At 35.6% G+C, this 24,509-nt stretch overlaps 1 protein-coding gene across 1 annotated transcript; it reads right to left on the bottom strand.

Annotated features, from left to right (window-relative positions):
- Positions 1-2,831: 2,831 nt before the first annotated feature.
- On the bottom strand, positions 2,832-16,011 carry LOC108549659 (uncharacterized). The gene is given in 7 exon segments (XM_017903154.1): positions 2,832-3,156; positions 6,539-7,203; positions 9,444-9,716; positions 11,614-11,896; positions 13,163-13,533; positions 13,535-13,591; positions 15,832-16,011. Coding segments are annotated over 6 exon segments (1,953 nt in total). The 5' UTR covers positions 13,571-13,591; positions 15,832-16,011.
- Positions 16,012-24,509: the final 8,498 nt, after the last annotated feature.

Raw genomic sequence — 24,509 nt, 5'->3', positions numbered from 1 at the left:
CTGTGGAAATAAAAGACCCGATCCTCGACCGGTCAATGGACGTTCTTGTATATTCTCATGGTTCAGAAAGAGTCAAGCGATGACATCTGTTTGGGATAGCGATAGATTATGGATTACGATAGAGCTACCTTCAGTTCGTCATACGAACATGATCATTCGTTTTTAGAATTGTCACTTTTAGTCGTTCGCATTGAAGCTGTAGGGACTTCCCCATGTCGTTGAAGTCGAGCTGATCGCAGGTATCCTCTAATAGCGGTGATGCTAGAAGGGATGAAAGGAAAAGGATGGGATGCGTTTCGTCCCGGGCCTGCTAGTGGACTCATCGGTAAGGCTTTTCTAACAGACCTTGCCTTAGCCAGGGATGCTTAAATAGCATAGGAACTTTATGGGAGGAATATTTATAGGAGGTCGAGGATTCACCGAAGACTTGCGAAAAAGTCCTCGAACTTCCTTAAAGTTAGAATCCATCTAGTGGCGAGGGTGAGAATGATGGTCGTTACAGGTTAATTAAAGGTTTTGATCAAATGTACAGATAGGATAGCTTTTCAAAAAATATTTGACACGTATTTTTATATGAGCAATCATCCATTCCACGACAATAAAAATAAGTAAATGAGTCAATTAATATTTACATATTAATAATTAACCCTTTGCACTCGGTGATTATTTTGGTTAAAGAGAAATAGCATTTCAAAGACTTTCTGCAGTAATCGGGTATAAATTAAGACTTAAAGTTATTTTATTTCGACATTCCATGTAATCTTAGGTTATTTTAGATTTGACATGTTAATTAACATGGGTCTTCGGAATTTGATTGAACGGTGACTTAGGCTCGCCTCTCGAGTGCAAAGGGTTAAATTTGTATAATTTTGTATTCAATTTCTTCTGCAATTCTGTCATTTCCAACACACTAAGGAATATATATATTTATCCAAACTTTGAACCTACTTTCATTCATTAGATATGAATGACCGTAGAGAGGCAGAAATACGAGTCAATTTTTTCTAAAAATAGAAAAGTTGGTTATTATAAAAATTTAAAGGACAGTTATGCCATATGTGTATAACTTCTTGATACAATTTTAATAATATTGATTAAATGCAGGCAATAAAAATTCCGTTTATTCGTTACCATACGTAACCACTTTTCACAAATTCGATGGGGAGCCTAACGCAACGAAAAATTCATTTCTCTTTCTCTTTCATTTTATTTTTCGCGTAACCTGCTACAAACGTGAAATACTTACGATTATATACATAATGTAAACTTAACGCCTTTCTTATCTAACTTAAATATATCCCCGTTATGAACCAGACGAAGACTATTTGTCGCCACAGATTCCTTCCCATTGCCATTGGAAGGAAAAGAAGAGACCAGGGCAGAATCTCGTGGAATTTAATTCAAATTCTTGAGGAAGAAAACGTAACGCGATAAATATCTAGCAAGTAGAACAGCTTGGCGCGCTTCCACGGCAGCCAAAATAAATTACACCGAACGAAAGAAACGTCGCTCTAAATTACGAGGTTTATTAACGAGCTGCAAACCACTTCATGTACCCGGATAACCGCCTAATCGGGGTTCACAGTGTCCAGTCTCGTGATTAGAGATAAACTGGAATTGGGATATTCGTCTTCACCCGATCCCTGACCAAGGGAGGATCAAAAATTGGTCGAAGAAATTGAAGAATCGAGTTTTCAGTCGAATGGTAAAGTTAAAGTATTTGACATTTTTGTAGAAAGAAAATGGCAGCCATACTTTCAAATTCATTGGAAAAATTCTAGAATCGAAGAGTTTGAGGACCAGTTTATAAACTTGGCCCAGAAGTACATCGACCAATGTAAATATATTCTAGAAATCGTAGGAAACTCTATAATGTTAAATCTAAGGACTACTGGTGGAAATAGACCTAGAATCGCGAGTTATTGTCCCATCAATCCTCCATCAAAGGTGGATAAAGAGGAACGCTGATCAAAGAAATCCAAGAATCGACTTACCAGTCGAATGGTGCAGTTATTTCGCATTTTTCAAGAAAGAAAATGGCAGAATCGTTATGTCATAGTTAACTCCATCGATACTCGAAGTAGCCATTTCCTAAAATTCGCAGGAAAAATTTTAGAACCGAGGAGTTTGAGGACTAGAGACTAAACTTGGCCTAGAAGTACATCGGCCAGTGTAGCTACGTTTTAAAATTCGTAGAAAATTCTTTAGAGTGTCAAATCTGAGAACTAATGGTGAAAATAAACCTAGAATTGCCAATTATTGTTCCATCGATCCTTGATCAAAGATTAGATAGAAAAGAACGTGGTCGAAGGAATCGAAGAATCGAATTATCACTCGAATGATACAATCGTTTCGCAATTTTCGCAAGACAAAATGGCAGAATCGTAAAATCATAGTTAACTCTATCGTCACTCGAAGTAGTCATACTCTAAAATTCGTAGGAAAAATTTTGGAACCGAGGAGTTTGAGTTGTAATAACTAAACTTGGTCCAGAAGTACATCGATCAGTATAGCTACGTTCTCGAATTCGTAGAAAACTCTTTAGACTGTCAAATCTGAGGACTAAGGATGAAAGTAGTCCCAGAGTTACATCTGCCAGTGTATCCACGTCCTAAAATTCGTGGAAAACTCTTGTGAACTGTCGAATCTGAGTACTACTGATAAAAATAGACCTAGAACTACCAATTATTATCCCATCGATCCTCGATCAATGATTAGATAGAGAATGACAGTGGTCGAAGGAATCGAGGAATCGAATTATCGCTCGAAGTCGTTTCGCAATTTTCACAAAACAAAATGGCAGAATCGTTCGATCATAATTCACCCTATCATCACTCAATATAGCCATATTCTGAAATTCGTGGAAAAATTCTCTTGCGAATACGCTGATACGCCTCCAAATAATGTCTGCCCACGATTCTCTCCTCGATCTCTTCAGGAGGTGACACACCAAGGATAGCAGTGTATAATTCTACAACTCCTTTTGCCTGTGGAGGACTGCAAGGATCCAATGCGATTCTTCGTCTTCCTGGCCTTTTCATCAACGACGCTATTTGCGTCCTCGAGTCTTCTTCTTCTTCTTCTTTTCCTTCGAATTTTCCTGGTCCCTCGTATATAGGACCGATTTTTCCTCTTGCTTTCAGAGGCCGTAATTTTCTGTTTTCGACAGAAGAAAGGATGGAGATTTTAGGGATGTCGAAAAATAATCTTTTGGGAGAATAAAAGATAAATTAAGAAGCTGGTAATTGATCGGATAATTATGGAATAATTAAAAATGAGAAAATATCGTTGGTGAATCTCTCGAGTCTGATTTTGAAATTAAAATTCAACGTATATTGGTTTTAGAGGGAATTTTTAGTAACAGTGAAAATATTTTAAAGTTTTTGATGAAGTCGTTTGATATTTTAGGGTTGTTATGATTATTATATTAATTGTATAGTATATTTCAGTACATGTTAATAACCGATATTTTTCGTCTTGATTTTTATTTCACTGTAAATAATTACCTATAATTTAATACAGTACTTTGCAAGTAAATTTGTCTGTATTTTCGTCTTGATTTTCATTTCGCTATAAATAATTACCTATAATTCAATATGCTACTTCGCAGGTAAATTTGGCTGTATTTTATTAAATTAATTACAAACAAGATTGTATCTTATAATACGCTAATCTATCACTCCCTGACTTGCCTTATCATTGATATGCACTACTTGTGATTTATAGTTGTTATTTTAATAATACCTTTATGAGTAGCATCAACTTTCATTAAGCGTATGAATATCGTCGAAAGGTTCCTTCTCTTCGTGCATATAAATAAACAACAACGAGCTTACTGAAAACGCCACAATCTATATGCTAATGTGTCAAGTCGTATATTAATCTTCCCTTGCATAAGCAATTACCCCTGCACGATAACAATTAGCATGAAGAATATTGAAATACATCGGCTACTCGGAAAGTTGCGCGTGTAAAATTTACTTATCCATTTAATTGGCCAAAAGGGAGCCAACTAGGTGCATCCGCAGCGGAAAGATTAATTTGTCTTCGGGCCAAGAGAAAAATATAAGAAATGTGTAAATGAATGTTTTCCTACAGACTGTGCAATTTCGAAAGCCACATACCGATGCGCGAGAAGCACAGGGGGTGTACACATCGAAGAAATTTCGATTAACTTTTTCCCGGGATCGATCACTCCGACCTTTCTTGCGAGAAGAATAAATGAAAGTTTTTCTTGAATCACCAATTCAAATTGCGGACTATGCATAACAAGAGAGCCAAGCTTCGGGTAGAATTCGCAAAAATTCGCGTGTCGTCGAGTCACTTGGAAGTTGAAGCATGGACCAGATCGAACTCCTTCTCTTTACGTTCCATTATTATGTACGACGATGCATAATTGAACTGATTCGCGGAATCGTCAAAAATTATCTATTATCGATCACTGAATTGAATAATTTGAACGAAGAGAAAGACCGGTGATAACATGAATAAATGGAATAAGAGAGAATGAGATCCTTAATAGAATATACCATAACTAGAGTATATTAAAAATCTTCTTAATAATCTTGGAAATAAAGATTTTTCATAAACATAAGACTACGAAATATAAATATATTTCTTTCACTTCTGACTTCGCATAACCTCAAGATTTCATACTTAAAATATAGATTCACGTGTTTTCATATACCGTAAAAAAAAAATATTAGGTGAAGTAAAAAGAAATCCATTATTTTTGCATGAAATTGAATGTAAAAATAATAGATTTCTTTTTACTACACCTAATATAATGAAAGACGAAGTAAGTTAACAATGTTGGCCACCAACTGAATATTTCAGTATTTGTATTTATAAAAAGAAATCCATTAGTTTTGCATGAAATTGAATGCAAAAATAATGGATTTCTTTTTACTCCACCTAATATATGGTATTCCCTTTAAAAAATTGAAGATTATTTCCATTTCTTGAGAAATAATGTAATTATTCAAAATTGATATTTACTGTGCCATTGGTCGTAAAGAATTGCAAAACCTTTTACTTCCTCATTCTTTCCTTAATTTTCTCCAATTGTTTTTGAAAAAATCACTGTTAGACTAATATATAATAATATATAGAAATATAAGATAATAGTATACAATAATAGCGATTGACTTAGGAAAATAGAAGAAAAAGAGACAGAACTGAAAAGCAAAAGAAAATAGATGGAAGTTGAGATAGGATAATTATGAGCAAGATAATTGAAATTTGCAATGAGATGCAATGTAACATAAGCGACGTACCAACGTATAAATTAAAGTCTATTCCAAGACTTCATCAGTAATAGAATAATAACAGAAATAATTAATTTTGGAGAAAAATGTAGAGATTTAATAAGCACCCTAATCAACTTACTGGATAAAAGAGCAGACACCAGAAGATTAAAACCAGACAAGCTTAAGACTTAACATTAAGCGAGGTCAAATGATCCTTTACAAAATTTACTGTATAATTGCACATTTATCGTTATTTCTTTCGCTCATCTGATTTTCTGTAAATTCTTATATTATATTTGATTATTTAATTTCTCGCTCTCCGTTTTTCTCTTAACTTATTTTTTATCGAGAAAAATTCTTTGTATACCTTGTGTACCACGAGGGGTCATTTGATTCCTTATGGTAAGAATAGGTACGTGTAAAGTACCGGTACGTCTAGTGTTTAATAAACGCGTCATATTATGGTAAATTATTAAAAGGTGTGAACCATCGGCCAATCACCTGCCTATTATTTTCTAATGCCAGACAGCTGATTTACCTATTGTCGTCCGACAGATTGTAAATAATAAGTAATAAATAGAAATAAAAAATAAAAAAATAGGAATTCAAGATCAAAGAGTTTGAAATAAAGATCTGCTGCTACTACTACTACTACTACTAATAGTCTGGATATCTTATATACTATTGGATTGGCAAGAAAGTAATTTCGGTTTGCATCAGTAAATAATGTTATGCTTGTTTAGTTATTCTTTTATCAATGTTAGAATTTTTTTCTTTTGAGATGTGGTAGTCGGTACCTTTAGGTTGCTATTTCGTGAAATTCCGTGTAATTTCGTTTATAACTGTCAGTTCACGGTCAGTCTTAACATGGAGTGCAAAAATAAGCATTTTCGACACATTTTACTTTTTTATTTTCATAAAGGCAAGAATGCGGCTGAGGCTCACAAAGAGATACGAGAAGTTTATGGTGTTGATTGTTTAACAGAACGCACGTGTCAGAATTAGTTTAAAAAATTTCGTTCTGAAGATTTTTCACTGAAAGGTACCCACAACGATCTGGTCGACTTTCTGAGATTTACGCACTTGGTTAAGTTTTTTGCGGATAAGGACCAGAAATTCTATGAGCGCGGGATCATGAAGTTACCAGAAAGATGGCGAAAGGTCATCGAATAGAATGGAAGATATTTGACCGATTAAAGTTCATTTACTGTATAGAAAAAATTGAGTTTTATTTCACACTGAAAAACCGAAAGTACTTTCTTGCCAACCCAATACAAGCATGGACATACCTGATATCGGTAGACCATCGAACGACGTGTCTTCTCTTCTTCGTCCCTCTAGGCATGGTCGCCGCAATCTTGATCTCTGCCTTGGCCCTGGCAGCGTCTTCTGTCAGCTCCGTAGGCGGTTTCCGCATTTCCTCCAGCAGACGCCTCGCCTTCTTGTCAAACTTCCAATCACTCGTGGCCGACTTGATAGAAGCCGTAGAGCCATCTTTCATGCTCGATCTTCTGACAATCGACGATCTCTCTCTCCACCTTTCTCTTCCGCCTGACCTCCAGCAGCAGACTTTCGGCCTGCAAATCTCCCCCTTGCAAGGCACAGGTAGCACGAACCTGATCTCCTTACGTTTCTTCTTCCTACGCTTCTTCCTCGTCTTCGGCTTCTTCGAGCTGACAGCCACCGTGTCTCTGAGGTCTCTCATCGATTGCTTCGATCGTTGAGTGGCTATTTCCTGTAAGGACAACTGCTTCTTCGTCTCCGAGATTCGTCTCACTGACTTCCTGCTCCTCATTTCCTCCTTCGCCGCGGATTTCTTCGCGACTTTCTCCGCTTTCTCGCCCTCGTACACCGACGCTGCTTGCGACTGTCTTCGCTTCTTGTCGGATTTCCTCGGCGCTGGAGACGCCATTGGGATGACAACTGGATCATCCCTGGCATACTTCTCCAACTCCTAATGATCAGATTAAAACGTTTACTCGTGTTTCATTCGATTCGCTTAAAATTAACAGCAAAAATTATATCTTTGGTGCTTTTAAGTTTGGTGCTTAAAAATTACATTTTGGAGCTTTTAAATTTGGTGCTGAAAAATTATATTTTGGTGCTTTTAAATTTGGTGCTTAAAAATTATATTTTGGTGCTTTGAAATTTAGTCCTTAAAAATTATATTTTGGTGCTTTGAAATTTATTCCTTAAAAATTATATTTTGGTGCTTTGAAATTTAGTCCTTAAAAATTATATTTTGGTGCTTTGAAATTTAGTCCTTAAAAATTATATTTTGGTGCTTTTAGGTTTGGTTCTTAAAAATTATATTTTGGTGCTTTGAAATTTGGTGCTTAAAAATTATATTTTGGTGCTTTTCCCATGCTAAAAGAAGAAAACTCGTGCTCTATTATGACAAAGATGTGGGAAAGGTTATTAAGAGTTAATTAAAATTAATTAGAATTGCAATTTAAAGCAAGATTTTTATTAAATCTCTATATTTGGAATCTCTTATATTTAATAAACCTCTAATATTGGAATTGAAATATTTATTGGCTCGAAAGCGCGCAAAATTTTGTCTGCGAATTTCAGATTATTAATTCAGCCGACAGTTAAACCGAAGTTCTCGTGGTTAACTCCAGCGCTGTCGGAATTCAATTTCTACGCAAGGTTTCATTCTTCGCGCGTGCCGAGTAGGAAATTCATTTTTCCATTTTCCAAAAACGTTTTATTTCAGCATTGTCGCGCATTTCAGCGCAGGGCTGATTTTTCTGAAATGTTTCATTCCCGAAACGCTCCGACATGGAAGATTCGATCTACGGCTTTCGTACGATATAGATTTGATCGTGAACTTTAACGAGTGTAAGTTCCAGGTCTGTGAAAGTTTGTTATCCCATCTCTCTGTGTCGAACTATCACGAACTACGATTATACTTCCGATATCAAAAATATCGAAATTGGAAAAATCAAAATTATACTATACACTAACGAACAGTAGTAAGGATATTTTAGTCGGCTGGAATTTATTTTCTCGCGAACCAAGGAAAATTTCGTTACGACGGTATTAACTTACAAGAAAGGCGCAAGTCCTTCGAATAATTGATTTAATTGAAACTTTACAGGTTTGTATATTTAGCCATTTAGTTCAAGAAAATGTACCATTATAAGGGAAACTACTCGATACCTTTTGAGATATTTATGATTAAAGTTTTATCATTGTTAAGGGGTTATATTGCAAGGAAATAGTAGTCAGTGGAAACGGTGAATGTTTATTAAACGGGCGTACGGTTAGAACTGGTCTGTCTGTTTAGGGCCACGCAGGTCAAAAGACATTTCAAGAAAACGGAAAACAAATGACACACGTTGACAAAAGACAAAACGCTGGGGAAGGGACTGCCCTCACATCGCTAGGATGTAGAATTTATTTTGTTTATTATTATTATTGTATTATTATTATTAGTATGCTTATTATTATTTTATTATTATTATATTATTATTATTATTATTATTAGGAAGTTAGCTATTCCTATGCAACGATAACGACAGGCCTGTTAAAGATTGCAGGCCAATACCGATCTTTGGACTTCAAGGGGTCGGTTTTGGGAGTTTAAAAGGGCCTGTTGTCCCTCGGAGCTCTTCACTCTCAAATCAGGAACAGTACGGATATCTCATATATTTTGACCCACAGTGGCATTAGAAAAGACTCTAGTATTTCATTTGTATATCGCATAAAGTGTATAAATTTCACGTATTTTAAACCTTCATAAATACAATTGCTGTATAACTGAATACAGTTACTTCCCTGCACGTTATTCATTTGGCTATTTCGTCCACGAAATTCCCAACAGTGTTTATTATAATTTTATTATTTTATGTTTATTTTACGTCTGTAGTTAGTTTTTACTGCACAATTATGCTTAACCAGAGATTTATTCCGAATAGTTATGGATAGTTATCAAGTGGCATTGTGGCTTAAGGGAATATCCAAAAATTGCCACCAGCGTAGGAATTTTCGAATATCGCCATTAGGCCATTTCGGTACTTGGTAAATATTCGAAATAAATCCGTAATTAAGGCAATAATAGAACTCTAGTCATAAATATCTCGTAAACTATGGAGTAGTGCCCTTATAATGATATATTTTCTTGAATTGCAAAGTTTCAACTAAATCTACGACCCGAAGGACTTGCACTCTTCTTGTCACTTGCTTTACCTTCTGTACAGCTTCGAAGTATTTCGCTTCGGCATCCAAAATTTCTGGATCATCCTCGCGCACCCTTTTCTTCTCCTTCGGCATCCTGTCCCGGTCTTTTAACTTCGAATCCTGTCCCTTCATTTTTATTTTGCTCGGGTCCCTCCTCGTTACCCTAGCTTTCTCCTTCGACGGTTCTTCGCTTTCATCTTTACCCGTGATCTTGTGCGTCAGTTTGATTTCCCTCAATCGCAGATCCACCGCCTTCGTTAATTTCGAGGATCTTTCTAAATACTGGCGAAAAGGGACATATTTTTTGCCGGCCCATTCGAGATTATCGGGGTACGAGAAAAAGTTCGCTTGAATCGCGTTTGGATTTCGTTTTTGCTATCATTAACGTCGCGCAAAAAATGGTGCAAAAGCAACGGACGCGTAGCCGTAGAAAAATTTGTGTATTCCTGCAGAAACCAGTGTCCGTGATATTTTATTTCGTCACACGAAATTGTCGATGCCAGAGTAATTGACGATCAATCGTGATTTATTTTAACAAATATTCTACGTGCTTCGGTATTTTTAAATATTTCCGTACCTTTTTTTTAAATTTTTACCATCCCTTTCGACTCAACAGCCAATTTTCGTCGTTTATGGTAAAATTGTAAAAATTGACGTATAATAATTATTACATATCGTATCACTATTATGCGAATAATTAATAATAATTGTATAAATGTCTATATAAATCTCTACGTTTTTACAACATAAAAATTGTCTCGATTTTCTTTTAAATATTTTGACTGCCTTATGTATGTAATTACGGAGTAAAGTGTCTCCATAAAATGTCTGCAAGGTGTAGGATAATTTACTTCAACTCTGAAAATTCTTAATTATTATATATTCTCATTTCACGGCGCTATTTTTGCTCTAAATACTTTGAGGCTATTCGAACATCATAAATGCGCGTTAAATATATACATAAAACTCTATTGACATACTATTCCTAAGTACCATCCGAGATCTAAGCCCGTTTGATTCATAGTAGCATTTTAACGAAAGTGGCACTTTAAAGTACTTTCAGGACATAAAAGCTTTAACTAGGACATAGTGTAGCTAAAGCATGTCGAAATACTAACATGGTCGCTAAAAAGGAATCTATTACCAAGAAAGACATTTTATAACGGGTTAAAAAATTGAAAAGGGTTTGGACAAAAATTTTCGACCGGAAAGAAATTTTTTAAAAATAACCCATATTTGAAAAATAAAAATTCTTTTACCACTCGAATCAATTTCTAAACGACAAACAAAAAAACTTTCCCACCTGTTGTCCCAACGATTTACCAAATTAGAGACCAGTATAGCATCTTCAAAATTGCCATATGTCAATTATTACCCAGCTGTAAAATAGCAACAGGTGCCATTTTGTCCAAAAATCAATTTCTAAACGACGGAAAGAAAAATATACCCACCTATCGTCCCAACAATTTACCAAATCATTAATATAGCTTCTTCAAAGTTTCCATACATAAATTACTATCCTATTAAAAAATAGCAACAGGTGCCATTTTGTCCAAAAATCAATTTCTAAACGATAAGAAGAAAAACTTTCCCACCTATCGTCCCAATGATTTACCAAATCAGAGATCAGTATGGCATCTTCAAAATTGCCATATGTCAATTAGTACCCAGCTATAAAATAGCAACAGGTGCCATTTTGTCCAAAAATCAATTTCTAAACGACAGAAAGAAAAATATTCCCACCTATCGTCCCAACAATTTACGAAATCAGAGACCAGTATAGCATCTTCAAAATTGCCATATGTCAATTAGTACCCGGTTAAAAAATAGCAACAGGTGCCATTTTCTTCAAAAATCAATTTCTAAACGACAAGAAGAAAAAATTTATCACCTATCGTCCCAACGATTTACCAAACCAGAGACCAGTATAACATCTTCAAAGTTGCCATATGTCAATTATTACCCGGTTAAAAAATAGCAACAGGTGTGATTTTGTCCAAAAATCGGTTGGATGAGCTGCTAGCTTATCTAAGGATCGTCGCGAGGAGAGACATAATCGCGAGATCGGCTCTGATACGCGAATAGCGTGTTTCTTCAGCGTCAATGAGAAGGTCAGTTGACAGAATGTAGCTATTCGAATGGCGATTAATGGAAACGCGTTCCTTTCATGCTCGCTTACCTCCGAAAGGAAACTTCTGTCCTTTCTGTCGAACGACTGAAAGGAATCCGTCGGTTCGACGAGATATACCTTGCCTCCGTAGGTGCCTATGGCCACAGCAGCACCCTCTTCGCAAGGAGCGAGAGAGGTGAGCTTCTCTTCGCACAGCTGCAACGTGAACACTGGCTGACGAAGTGTCTGAAGAATATCCCAGACCAGCAGCCGTCCGAGTGCAGTAGTCACGTAAAAGACGGAGTGTCTTACCTGGTTCCAACATCCACTCGTTGGATATTCCATCAAGAAGCTGTTGACGAAGAGATAAATTACACGTGGTGACAAGGAAGTGAAAGGATCAACGATTTTGAGGACTTGTAAATTACTGATAGACGTAGGTCCTGATATTGAACTTCTCTGCGTGAAATTGTATTATTTATTAACCCTTTGACTGTCACGCTGAAATCACGTGTTTCTCTCAGGGGTATTTTTATTATTCAAAGCATGTAATGGTAAAATAGTAATAAATTGGTGATAGATAGACAATATTCTTACTCATTGGAGCATTTATCTTATTGACAGTCACGGGTGACCACCATGGCACCTTGATAACGGTTAACAATCGGCTAACTGTCAATTTTTACAATTGTAAGTAGTTCAAACGCTCCGATCATCAATGACCACCGTAGTGCCTTGGTAACTGTTGATAGCAACACTAACTGTCAATTTTCATTCAATTTTTATTATTTTTATTATTTTTATTATAATAGTTCAAGCACTCCAGTCACTAATGACCACTGTGGCGTCACAGGAGAAACAGTGGCTAATCATATATGACCAACGTGGCAGTCAAAGTGTTAAGGAATATTCGATATCGTCACATTGATAGGTGTATAGTGTTTGACTCGATGACTCTTTCATTACAGAGAAGCAAGGACTAGAGCTTTTCTCTGATAAAATGGATGGCATGGAAAGAAATCGTGATAGAATTTATCTATACAAGTATCTCGTTCCAATATTCCATATATCGTTGCCTTATTTCAAAATTAACCCTTTGCACTCGAGAGGTGACTCTCAGTCGCCATTTAATCAGATTCTAAGGAACATTGTTGATTAATATCTCGAATTTAAAATTGTCCAACATCACGTGGAATGTCTAGGTAAAATAATTCTACGTCTTACAATTAATTAATTAATTCGCTCTTATTTACTGGTTTGAAAATATCGTCGACTTTATGGCAGAAAGTCTTCGAATTACTATGTTTCTGTAACGAAAAGATCGCCAAGTGCAAAGGGTTAATATCAATTACAAAATTTTTAGAATTTTAACACAGCTTCATTTTACAGCCTTGAATTTTAACAAATATTATGTAAAATGAAAAACGTTCAGATGATAATAAGCATCCATAAATTAAAAGAGACACAACATACACCTAATACGAAATGTGTTTAAACTCACCACAGGTTTACCACAAAATACCTATTTTGTTGTATTTAAAATTACCAAAGCTTTACTAGAGCTTTCTACAGTGCAAACGTTGAAACGACTGACATTTAAAACAGAGAACTAACATACGGCGTGGAAACCAGGCTTCCTTCCCTGGTGTCTTCGGCCCAGATTCGAGCTCTCCAGTCTCCTACTGTCAGGAATATAGATGGATTGAAGATATTCCGATCAACGGATCTAACTGATCCAAAGTGTGTCTCGAATCGAACCGCCAGCTTCTCCGAGTTCGTCCTCATCTTCCTGGACCCTGTCAAGACCTGGCCGTTCTCCAGGCCGAACATAAAATTGGTGCCGACCATGGGGCCGAAATTCACGCAGGAAACACCGATAGACCTGTCCATGTCCGGATCGTTTGGGTACTCGAGGTCGAACATGAGGATCTCGGTCGGCTCCCGAAGCCATCGAGTGTCCCACCACATGGCACAGCCGTCGGTGGAAGATGAGAAAAATTCCGAGTTGCTCTTCGTGGGTACCCATTTCACTGCGTTCGCAGATTCTCTGAAAATCAAACGTTTCCTTGCGGTAATCGAGTTTAACTCTGAAAAGAAGTCTTCCAAAATTTGGAATTTCTCTCTCAGGCTAGGGGTCCAACCGATTAGGGTCGTTACAACAGCTTCAATCGACTCTGTATCACTGCTAATCGATTTTATCGACATCTCTCTTTTTCGTTGTCAATGATGAAGCGAATCGTGATCTCATTAGTCACTGCTCCATTAACACGTTCCACACCATGTGTACCATAAATGGTGCACGCAGACATATTTATTTAATACACTAAAAACATGTTTTATGACAAATTTAATTCTGGAAAAAATATATTTCCACTAAAAGAATGCAGTATAGAACAAAGCACATAAATTTGTTTAATTGTTATATATACAATAATTATTAATTACACGTAATGGTTGACTTTTTTAAAGCAAGGGATGCATAGAAATGGCTTATTCGAGCAATCGCTGCAAAACGTCATTACTTTTCTAGTTCTTTTTACTAATCGAAAATTTTCCAACTGACTGACTTTTACAGTCGAACTGATTGCAACGCCGTATGTATCATAAATGGTACACGGTGTGATAACTACTCTAAACTAGCTAATTACTTGTGGCTTGACGGTGTAATGAAATATAGTGTGATAATATATCAATTTTTAGCCAAAACAACAAATAGTCTGGAGATCATGTTGGACAAAAATGGCTTGGTATGGAACGTGTTAACGAGTTAGAATACTTGACACTACTTTGCTACAAATACTACAAATAATCTTCCTTCTATAGTCTCCGTCTCGACTCGGACTCCTATTTTGGCAGAATTTTGAGTAGCACAATATCAAAGTGATTTTACGATTTTAAAAATCACAATGAACATTGCTCAGAAAATTTCAAATACATTTAGGATAGAAAATATCATTGAAAAATGGTGAATAGGAATCTTCTATTTTTCCAAATAATAATACACACATGACTCGAATGGTGGAATATTCTGATTGGTTGTAGGCCTACTGTAATACGTATTCTCTTTCATATACATACACGGTGTTAATCGAAGTTCTCGTGCTGTAGTAATATAATCACAATGGAGAAAGTTGGTCGACTACCGGAGTTAAACATAGCTATATCCGAATAAACAGGCCGCAGCTTAGCGAACCAGTGTAATCTTAGGAATAAATTCGAGGCATGAAATTGTCCTGAAAACGCTTTTGTTACACGGGGCTGTTTAAAGCAATTGTTGGGAACTGCGTTAAGTAGAACGACTCTTGAACCACGTGAAAGGAAACAGTAATCGATGTTAAGATATTCATGAACTTGTTTTCAACTCTGAATCCAGTCAAACGATACAGGAATCGTTTCAAGTTGCAAACCGGTTATATAAAAGTATCAGAATTACCTTTTCTCATTCCTTGAACCTATTATTGGCATTATATAAATATTATGTTGATTTCCGGATTTTTGTGCAACCCGCTCGCTAAAAGACAAGTTTGTACATCGCAAATGGATTCCTACTGTATGGTACAGCTAGTGCTGGTTTCAAAATTTGCTGTAGTCAAAGGGTTAATAATAATCTAATGTGAGAGGAGTCTTTATTTGAATGGCGTCATCCTGCATAGGGATCTATGTTTACTTCGAGGAACCATCAAGTTTATCAGTTTTTGAAGCAGGACTGACAATGAGTGACGCAATGGGCCTATAAAACCCTGGCTGAAGGGTCCGACGAGACACTTTTTGACAAACCACCGTCTGCATCACGCATCTGTGAAGACTCTTATCAAGCCTCCGTACATTTGTACCGCAAGGAAATAAATTATAACCAAAATTAAAAGTTCAATTTTATAAATACGATCCTTACGATGGAAGGAATTCTTCCCGTGGACATCTACCTTAACAATCGATAAGAGGTTAACTTATTTGTCGATTGACATACGCGTGGAAGCATCACAGGTGCTGGAAGCTAAAATTTCCACGAAAATCCGTGACAGTCTCTGCTGGATCCTCGAGGTAGCAGCGAAACTCGATAAACAGAAAGTTCGTAAAGGAACAAACCCAAGGCAAAGCAGAATGAAAGCCATGGAAAACACCCTGCAGACTGTCAGGCACACAGTGGTCCGTGTTGAGGAAAAGGTTACATAGAAATTCGCCGGTATAAAGACTCGGAACCTCCTCGAGCAAACGTTTCGCGACAGAAGTCTCTCGGCCAGAGTCTGACGAACCCGTGATGGAACCCGTTCTCGTTTCGTCGCTTACCTGTGACTGAATTGCAGATGGGAGCTCTGCACGGGTCTATTGCCGGTCCTGATATCCCAGTTGCAGACTTGGCCTGTCATAAGACCGCTGACAAGGACGGAAGGATCCCGGGGATTAAATTCACAACACACGCACGGCGTACGGGGCTCCAGACCCATGTAAGGCTTGTTGGGATTGTCTGCTCGTAAAACGACACAGGCGTTTCATAATCCGGATTAGAGGTAGATGAAGAGGGTGAGAAGGAAGAGCTTTATCCAAGGGCGACTTTCATCAATTCTTTTGCGTCGAAACGCGAGGAACCTTTGCATCTCGCAACGCCTAACCGCGTTGGATTTCAGTCGTCGAGCGTGACTCTCAAACGCGTTACGTGCTTCCACCGCCATTTACGTTTGCCAATGAATACGTCCATTTTTCACCGTTGACGAATTATCATGGACTTATTGGAATGTTATAAATCGCCTTGAGATTTGAATTTAATTTGAAGAAAGTGTCTGAGAAAGTGATATTTATAATAGTAAATAATAATAATTAAAGTGTTATAATAAAAATAATCATCGTTATTTTAATCGACTTCATTGTTCTAAAAGTGAACGTTAGTTTTACTTTAATTTTTATTAAATCAATTATTTTATTATCAATGAAGATCATTGATATTTTAATCTAATTTCCATTGTTCTAAAAGTCACCGTTAATTTTACCTTAATTTTTATTAATTCCATAATTTTACTATCAATGGAGATCGTTGATATTTTAAGCGAGTTTTCATTCTTCTAAAAGTCAACACTAGTTTTACCTTAATTTTTATTAATACAATAACTTTACTGTTAATAAAGATCGTTATTATTTTAATCGAATTTCCACTGTTCTAAAAGTCTACGTTAGTTTTACCTTAATTTTTATTAATACAATAACTTTACTGTTAATAAAGATCGTTATTATTTTAATCGAATTTCCACTGTTCTAAAAGTCTACGTTAGTTTTACCTTAATTTTTATTAATACAATAACTTTACTGTTAATAAAGATCGTTATTATTTTAATCGAATTTCCACTGTTCTAAAAGTCTACGTTAGTTTTACCTTAATTTTTATTAATACAATAACTTTACTGTTAATAAAGATCGTTATTATTTTAATCGAATTTCCACTGTTCTAAAAGTCTACGTTAGTTTTACCTTAATTTTTATTAATACAATAACTTTACTGTTAATAAAGATCGTTATTATTTTAATCGAATTTCCACTGTTCTAAAAGTCTACGTTAGTTTTACCTTAATTTTTATTAATACAATAACTTTACTGTTAATAAAGATCGTTATTATTTTAATCGAATTTCCACTGTTCTAAAAGTCTACGTTAGTTTTACCTTAATTTTTATTAATACAATAACTTTACTGTTAATAAAGATCGTTATTATTTTAATCGAATTTCCACTGTTCTAAAAGTCTACGTTAGTTTTACCTTAATTTTTATTAATACAATAACTTTACTGTTAATAAAGATCGTTATTATTTTAATCGAATTTCCACTGTTCTAAAAGTCTACGTTAGTTTTACCTTAATTTTTATTAATACAATAACTTTACTGTTAATAAAGATCGTTATTATTTTAATCGAATTTCCACTGTTCTAAAAGTCTACGTTAGTTTTACCTTAATTTTTATTAATACAATAACTTTACTGTTAATAAAGATCGTTATTATTTTAATCGAATTTCCACTGTTCTAAAAGTCTACGTTAGTTTTACCTTAATTTTTATTAATACAATAACTTTACTGTTAATAAAGATCGTTATTATTTTAATCGAATTTCCACTGTTCTAAAAGTCTACGTTAGTTTTACCTTAATTTTTATTAATACAATAACTTTACTGTTAATAAAGATCGTTATTATTTTAATCGAATTTCCACTGTTCTAAAAGTCTACGTTAGTTTTACCTTAATTTTTATTAATTCCATAATTTTACTGTTAATGAAGATCATTGATATTTCCTATCTCATAAGATACAGAACACGATTTAAGATTGAAACCTAACCTGAAAAACTAAAACCTAACCTATACTCTAACATCCGCGACGAACGAGCGATATCGTTCTAAGATTAAGGCGGATTGAACTCGCAGTTAAAAAGCAAGGAACAGCCAAGCTCCACGCTCGTATCTCGTCACTGGGTCCAGCTTATGACCCTACTTCTATGCAAAGGGATGCAAAACGATGCAAATGTCCGGCGATCTTGCTAATACGGTGAAAATCGTGCCCCGGACTAAGACGAGAAATCGTGAAGGTTGCTGTTCCTTCTACCTACCGACCTGCCAGATGTACAGCTTTTTACTGTAATCTGGGAGCCTGCCAAAGTCCAGGAAGGAGTAAGATACCACGATCTTGCTGGCACAGTCCGGGGACCAGGAGATATTGGTCACAGGCCTCTTCGGCGTGTCCGGGTCCGTGTACACGTTCACGGTCCTGAAAAGCGATTTCCAGAAGATGATCACCGTAAGAGCCGTGGCCGCGTTTGCATTTCTGGCACGACTCGATCGCGCCGGATGACAAACCGCTTCGAGATAAAGCCGCGTCGCCCGGAAGCCGAGGATCGGGATCACTGGATTAATTCGGGGAATGATATATCGTAATGAGCCGCGACCAGCGTTCGAGAATTTTCGGACGTTAATGAAGTTTTCGCGCTGCATAAATCTCCTTCTTCGGGGAAGGAAGATCGGTATTCCTCGTCGAACTTCCAGTTGCACGTTTGGGTCGCGAGTGTAGAGGGGCTAGGTTTGGGTTACCGGTGCGGACGTGAGAATTTTTCGTGACTGTTTGGAATAGGATATTGGGGTAGGGTATGTCTTCAAAAGGGTGTGAAGAGAACGTTCTTATTGAATTAGGAATTTTTTCCTTTTCTGGAAAAGACGATTCTTGCGAATAATTTGAGAACATTTGGTAAAGTTTGTTATTAAATCAGCACATATAAGGTATTTCTTTTTTTTATTTTTCTTGAAGTTTAATAGTTAGAAAATTTTTTGAAGGAATAGAAATTCACCTTATAACAGTGAAGAACTCGAGTGTGGAATTGATTATTCTTTGGACAATGGGTCAAAGAAAATGACAAGATGAAATTAAATAATTATTAAGAAGGGATGATACAGAATTAGGTGAAAATTTTTTTAATTATATATCTACATGGTATTTGGAAGAAATTAGGAAATAGTTAGAAAATTTTGTGAAGAAATAAACATTTGCTTTATATTGCTTTCGTTGAACCCTGATAATAAAGATCTCGAGTTTGGAATTGATTATTCTTTAGAAAATGGATCAAGGAAAATAACAAGATGAAATTAAATAATTATTAAGAAGGAATGATACAGAATGAGGTGAAAATTTTTTTAATTACATTTGTATGTGGTGTTTGGAGGAAATTAGAAATATGTGAGATTATTGTAGGTGATTTAAGCATTTAAATAGAAAGTATAAGGAATTAATACGTAGTTCTTGATTTAAACGAATGCCTGGAAACGCTTGAGCTATTTCACCAAAAACAAATAATAGATGACAGCCTCGGGTTTGGCCCAGGTGTTTAGGCTAATATCTGTGAGTGACCACGTATAAGGACAGTTTGAAAACAGCGAGCAATAGAGTAAGATCAGTGTTGAAGTAGCAAGTCTTAGAGTGAGGTCAGTGAGAAACAGTGATCATTACACCAAACCTTCTTATAATAATTATATTATAATTATTACCACCAAAGACCACGCGTGTATTGTGATTTCCTAACCTCGTTCGTATGAGTGACCACTTAGGGATTCAAAAATTGAAAGCGAACCCCTATAGAATTTCAGGGTTGGGCCGGATTCTCCCTAACGAATTCTTACATTATCTTTTATATTTTTCAAGCAAATTATTCGGTACGTAGAATAAGTAACGCGAGCTTGAGCCCCGCGTGAAGAAAATTGAAACAAAAATGAATTCATCGAGGGAACCGACGAACTCGTACGCGTAAGAAGAAACGAGGCTAAATTGGATTTAATTTTAACAGAGTTTAATGCCACTCACCTAAAGCCGAAAGATTGTACGGAGGAGGTCGGTATAATGTCGTCAAAGTAGTTCTCGTGAATGTTCACCGTGCCATTCTGAAGAACAGTGTGCTCCATCACCTACGAAAGAATTTAATTTAACGTTCCTACTGAGAACTGACACACTCCTAAAGATCTAAGTTAGCTCGGTTAACGTGGAAAGCTTTGATCCACTAATTCGGTGAACCTTCGAGAAACCTCTGCAGCGTCCAATTAATGGAAAAACTTCCAGGTAAATATAAAATATAATGAACGAGTAAAGTTGAAATCGGTGATTCGTATTAACCTTTTTATTCGTCTACTTGCTTTTCCATCTACGTCATGTCGTAATGTTAGAAGAATTGAACTATTATACCGTCACAATTCTGTCAATTATATACCCTAAATTGCAAAATTAAGAAACAATCGGAGGAATCGAAACGACTCAATTTCGACCCAACGACAAAATTTTACAATTTATATTTCTGTAATTACCAAAAATTAAATGGATATTTATGGAAGAATTAACGTTGATTTTTGTTAAACCAGGAACGTAATTATGTATATCTGTTTATTTCCATAGTTAATACTTTTTATTATTATTATTTATGTATATTGTGTTCAATTAACGTTTTAATTTTTCGATATGAAAATTATAAATATAATTTTACAGATTTTTATAATTACTCGGTTTAGGTAATTTTTATAAGCGTCTGAAATTTCGAAAGGCCTTGGAAACTTCTTTGCTTTATCTAATTCGACCCGTTTCACAATTTATATTTTTGCAATTACCAAAAATTAAATGGATATTTATGGAAGAATTAACGTTGATTTTTGTTAAACCAGGAACGTAATTACGTATATCTATTTATTTCCACCGTTAATATTTTTTATTATTATTATTTATGTATATTGTGTTCAATTACATTTTTAATTTTTCGATATAAATTATTCTTTGCTTCATCTAATTCCACCCGTTTCATAATTTATATTTCTGCAATTACCAAAAATTAAATCGATATTTATTGAAAAATTAACGTTGATTTTTATTAAACAAGAAATGTAAATGCGTATATCTATTTATTTCCATAGTTAATATTTTTTATTGTTATTATTTATGTATATCGTGTTCAATTACCTTTTTAATTTTTCGATATGAAAAATATAAATGTAATTTTACAGATCTTTGTAATTACACGGTTTAGGTAATTTTGATGAGCGCCCGAAATTCCGAAAGGCCTTGAAAACTTCTTTGCTTTATCTACAAAGAATACACTCTTCGAAATAAAGGGTCGTTACAAACGACGACAGAGAATGAATAAGTCGGTGGAGGTTGAGCAATATCCAAGAATTCTTTTATTAATTTTATAAGCCATTTTTCAGCGAGGATTACTTCCACTAAAAACCTGCCGTTTAATTCTACAGATTTCTCGTTGTGTTTCGTATCAAACTCTTTATTTAAAACTTTCGTGAAAACAATACCGCAGCTTCTAAATAAATAATGAGCTGTTATGAACGATGATGAAAGCAACGCGGTTCAGTTTTTTAATGATAAATAAAAATATTTTTCCTCTATTTTTACAGTGGCTCGCTCAGCGAACGAACCTTTTTTAGCAACCTAACTTTTAATTTCTGTATTTATTTTCCTCCGAACTTCCTGTTCCAGACCCTACTAAAGTAAAGATAAACCAGTAACGATAAATAAATACAGAATTGCGAATGGCATTGAAGAATATTCCTCAAACAATTTCTTCCTTCAACGATCTGACGTTCAAGCTCGCAAATCTCGCTTCTATTGACACTTCTTTCTATCTCGAACAGATTCAAAGTCATAACTCCGTCCAGGTATATTAATCCTTTGACTTGGAGCTACGAGTCTGACTCGTCACGAGTTCTTCCTGTCAAATATCACGATTATAAACTAGGCATTTTCCTTTAGAAGAATTTCTAAAATTTTTATCTAATTTTATCTAATTTCATCGTGGATGGAATAAACCTGTATCGATTAATTAAGATTAAATACCTCTTCGATGCATATAATTTGTTATAATTGTAGAAGGTGTGGTTCGAGTTCGTGAGCCGAAGGAAATTCGGGTTAAAATTAATAAAAGATCTTTTGTCTCAAAAAGTTTGTTCTTCGCACGTCAATCTCTTACTCGGTCGAGAGTCGTTCACGAATTGCTACGTCATAGAAAGTCATGGAGTCATCATGAACGTAATCGACAGCGATCACGGATACAAAGTCGCCATCAAGGTCACTGACAGCCGAGGTTCGGCCATCGGTGGCTCTCTTACATAATTAAATCATTATGCAAGGGGTTAGACACCCTATTATATGAGTCGTTCACTGCACAAATCGATTAACTCTACTTTTTGAAAAATCTTAAATTTAATTGTCAAAGCACTTGGTATACACATAACTTTTTATATTTATAATAACTTTCCCTGATAATTAAGATTAACACCATTAAACGACAAAAATTTGTTGGCCACTGAATAACAAATAATTTATTTCAGAGGTCACTTTGATTAACTCCGTACTCTAATGTAAATCGTTGCAATAATGCAACTCATTATGCATTCTACAATATTTATTTCGATTTAAATTATAAAGGGAATTTTAAAACACGATATACATTATTCCATTGCATTTCTCCACTTTTTGTTTTATGGAGTTAATCAATTTGTGCAGTGAACGGCTCATATATATATACTGCAGGAAATATTATTTTATAAATATAAAATATAAATTATCTATATACTGCACCCTATATATATGTATATAAATGTATAATATATAAATTATATATATATATACTGCAAGAAAAATGACGAGTGATGACTAGAAATTGAAAACGATTGCGAAATCCCAAATCCCTAAATCTCTGATCTCAGATAGTATCTCAACCAGCTCATCCATCCTCTAACCTAACCGATCATGCGATAATTTACCTGGAACAAGTCTTGCAGCTTAGGTGCCCAATTGTCATCCTTCTCGACCCTTCGTCTGAACCTCGTTGTGGACTCTTCGTCCCGTGGATTGATATCCCTGGGCCATCCACCCTCGAAGTGAAACATCCCGCTGTTTTTCGTCGTCTTGCTGACCGTTTGCACCTAAATTTCCAACGAAGCCGCTGTCAGGTTAGGGAACCCCTGGGAGAACCTAAGGCGGTTCGAGTGGAGCTTTCAACGTGGCCGGCTAGCCAGGGAATAATTTACGTGACACTTCCACGATTTCCACGGATTTATCGCTCAAACGTTGCGATTTCGCGGAAAAATCGCTTTAACGCTCTAATTGATATTCCGAACGGGTTCCAGGGCTCCGTGCTTTGATAATGGGCGAGTTATCAGCCGTGCATACGCCGGATTAATCAGTATGCGCGATACAATATTCCACGCGATCGAATAACGATCATGGCGTGCTTCTTCCCACCGGTTATCACGGCACGCGATTCCTCGAACGGTCTCTAAATTTTCCTATCTTTTTTCCTTTTTCGTATTTCGATCAATTTATTCAAATTGGCGCATTTGAGATCCAGAGATTAATACCAGGTAGTTAAACTAGAATTAGGGTCCTCTATTAAGTCAACTTCGAATCTTGTCGAGATAGATATGGAATTGTATCGCGTCAATTATATTATGTGGCAATGATGAGTGCAGAGTGTTTAGGGTATAAGGTCAGTATCTTTGACAGGTTAGTATCGTGACAGTACCTTTTGTGCGAGTGTTATCTGGAGTGCACGATATTTATGGCAGTATCGAATACAAGTGAAGAGTAAAATACGTCTGAGTGGTTAGGATATGTGACCCTCTAAGGTCAAGGCTGTGAGGAGTGCATGAGAAACGCGTGATTGAGAAAAAGAGCATAAATATCAAAGAAGACAGGGTGTAAGGTGTAACACTATATTTACGGAATCCGTCAATTTGACGGAAGGATTGCTCCAATTATACGATGATAACAGAATTAGTTAACTTATATTAAGACTGCTAATATAATATATAATTGTTTTTAAATTAAACTAATGGTTTACTCTACCTGTCAATTTGACAGGTGTCTTTAGAAATAGGTATACAGAGAGCGTTCGTAAACCCAGTGTTAAATAAGGGTGCAAGGACGTGAAATGGAACAGTTCTTTGAGAGATAGCGAGTGTGAGTTATTAGCGTTGAAATTAGTTCACAATAAATTTTATGTTTATTATTTACGTCATTTTGTTGCTACCCAACAAACCTACATATACGTAGTGTTTTTCTTTTTATTCTACCACTTAAATTATTATTTAATTTCCAATTTTTAAAAGGAAATCGACGGTTTGAAATTGAACTTTGGACCTGAGCGTTGGAATTAGTTCACAATAAATTATATATTTATTATTTACTGCCACCTAACCATCCTACATATACGTAGTGTTTTTCTATTTATTTTGCCACTTTAATTATTATTTAATTTCCAATTTTTAAAAGGAAATCGACGGTTTGAAATTGAACTTTAGTCCTGAGCGTTGAAATTAGTTGATAATAAATTATATATTTATTATTTACTGCTATCTAACCATTCTACATATACGTAGTGTTTTTCTATTTATTTTGCCACTTTAATTGTTATTTAGTTTCGAATTTTTGGGAGGAAATCGTCGTTTTGA

This window comes from Eufriesea mexicana, unplaced genomic scaffold, assembly GCF_001483705.2.
Source record: "Eufriesea mexicana isolate 0111107269 unplaced genomic scaffold, ASM148370v2 scaffold2134, whole genome shotgun sequence".
Lineage (NCBI taxonomy): Eukaryota > Metazoa > Arthropoda > Insecta > Hymenoptera > Apidae > Eufriesea > Eufriesea mexicana.
Note: the sequence above shows the minus strand (reverse complement) of the source record. Positions and strands in the feature narration are given on the sequence as shown.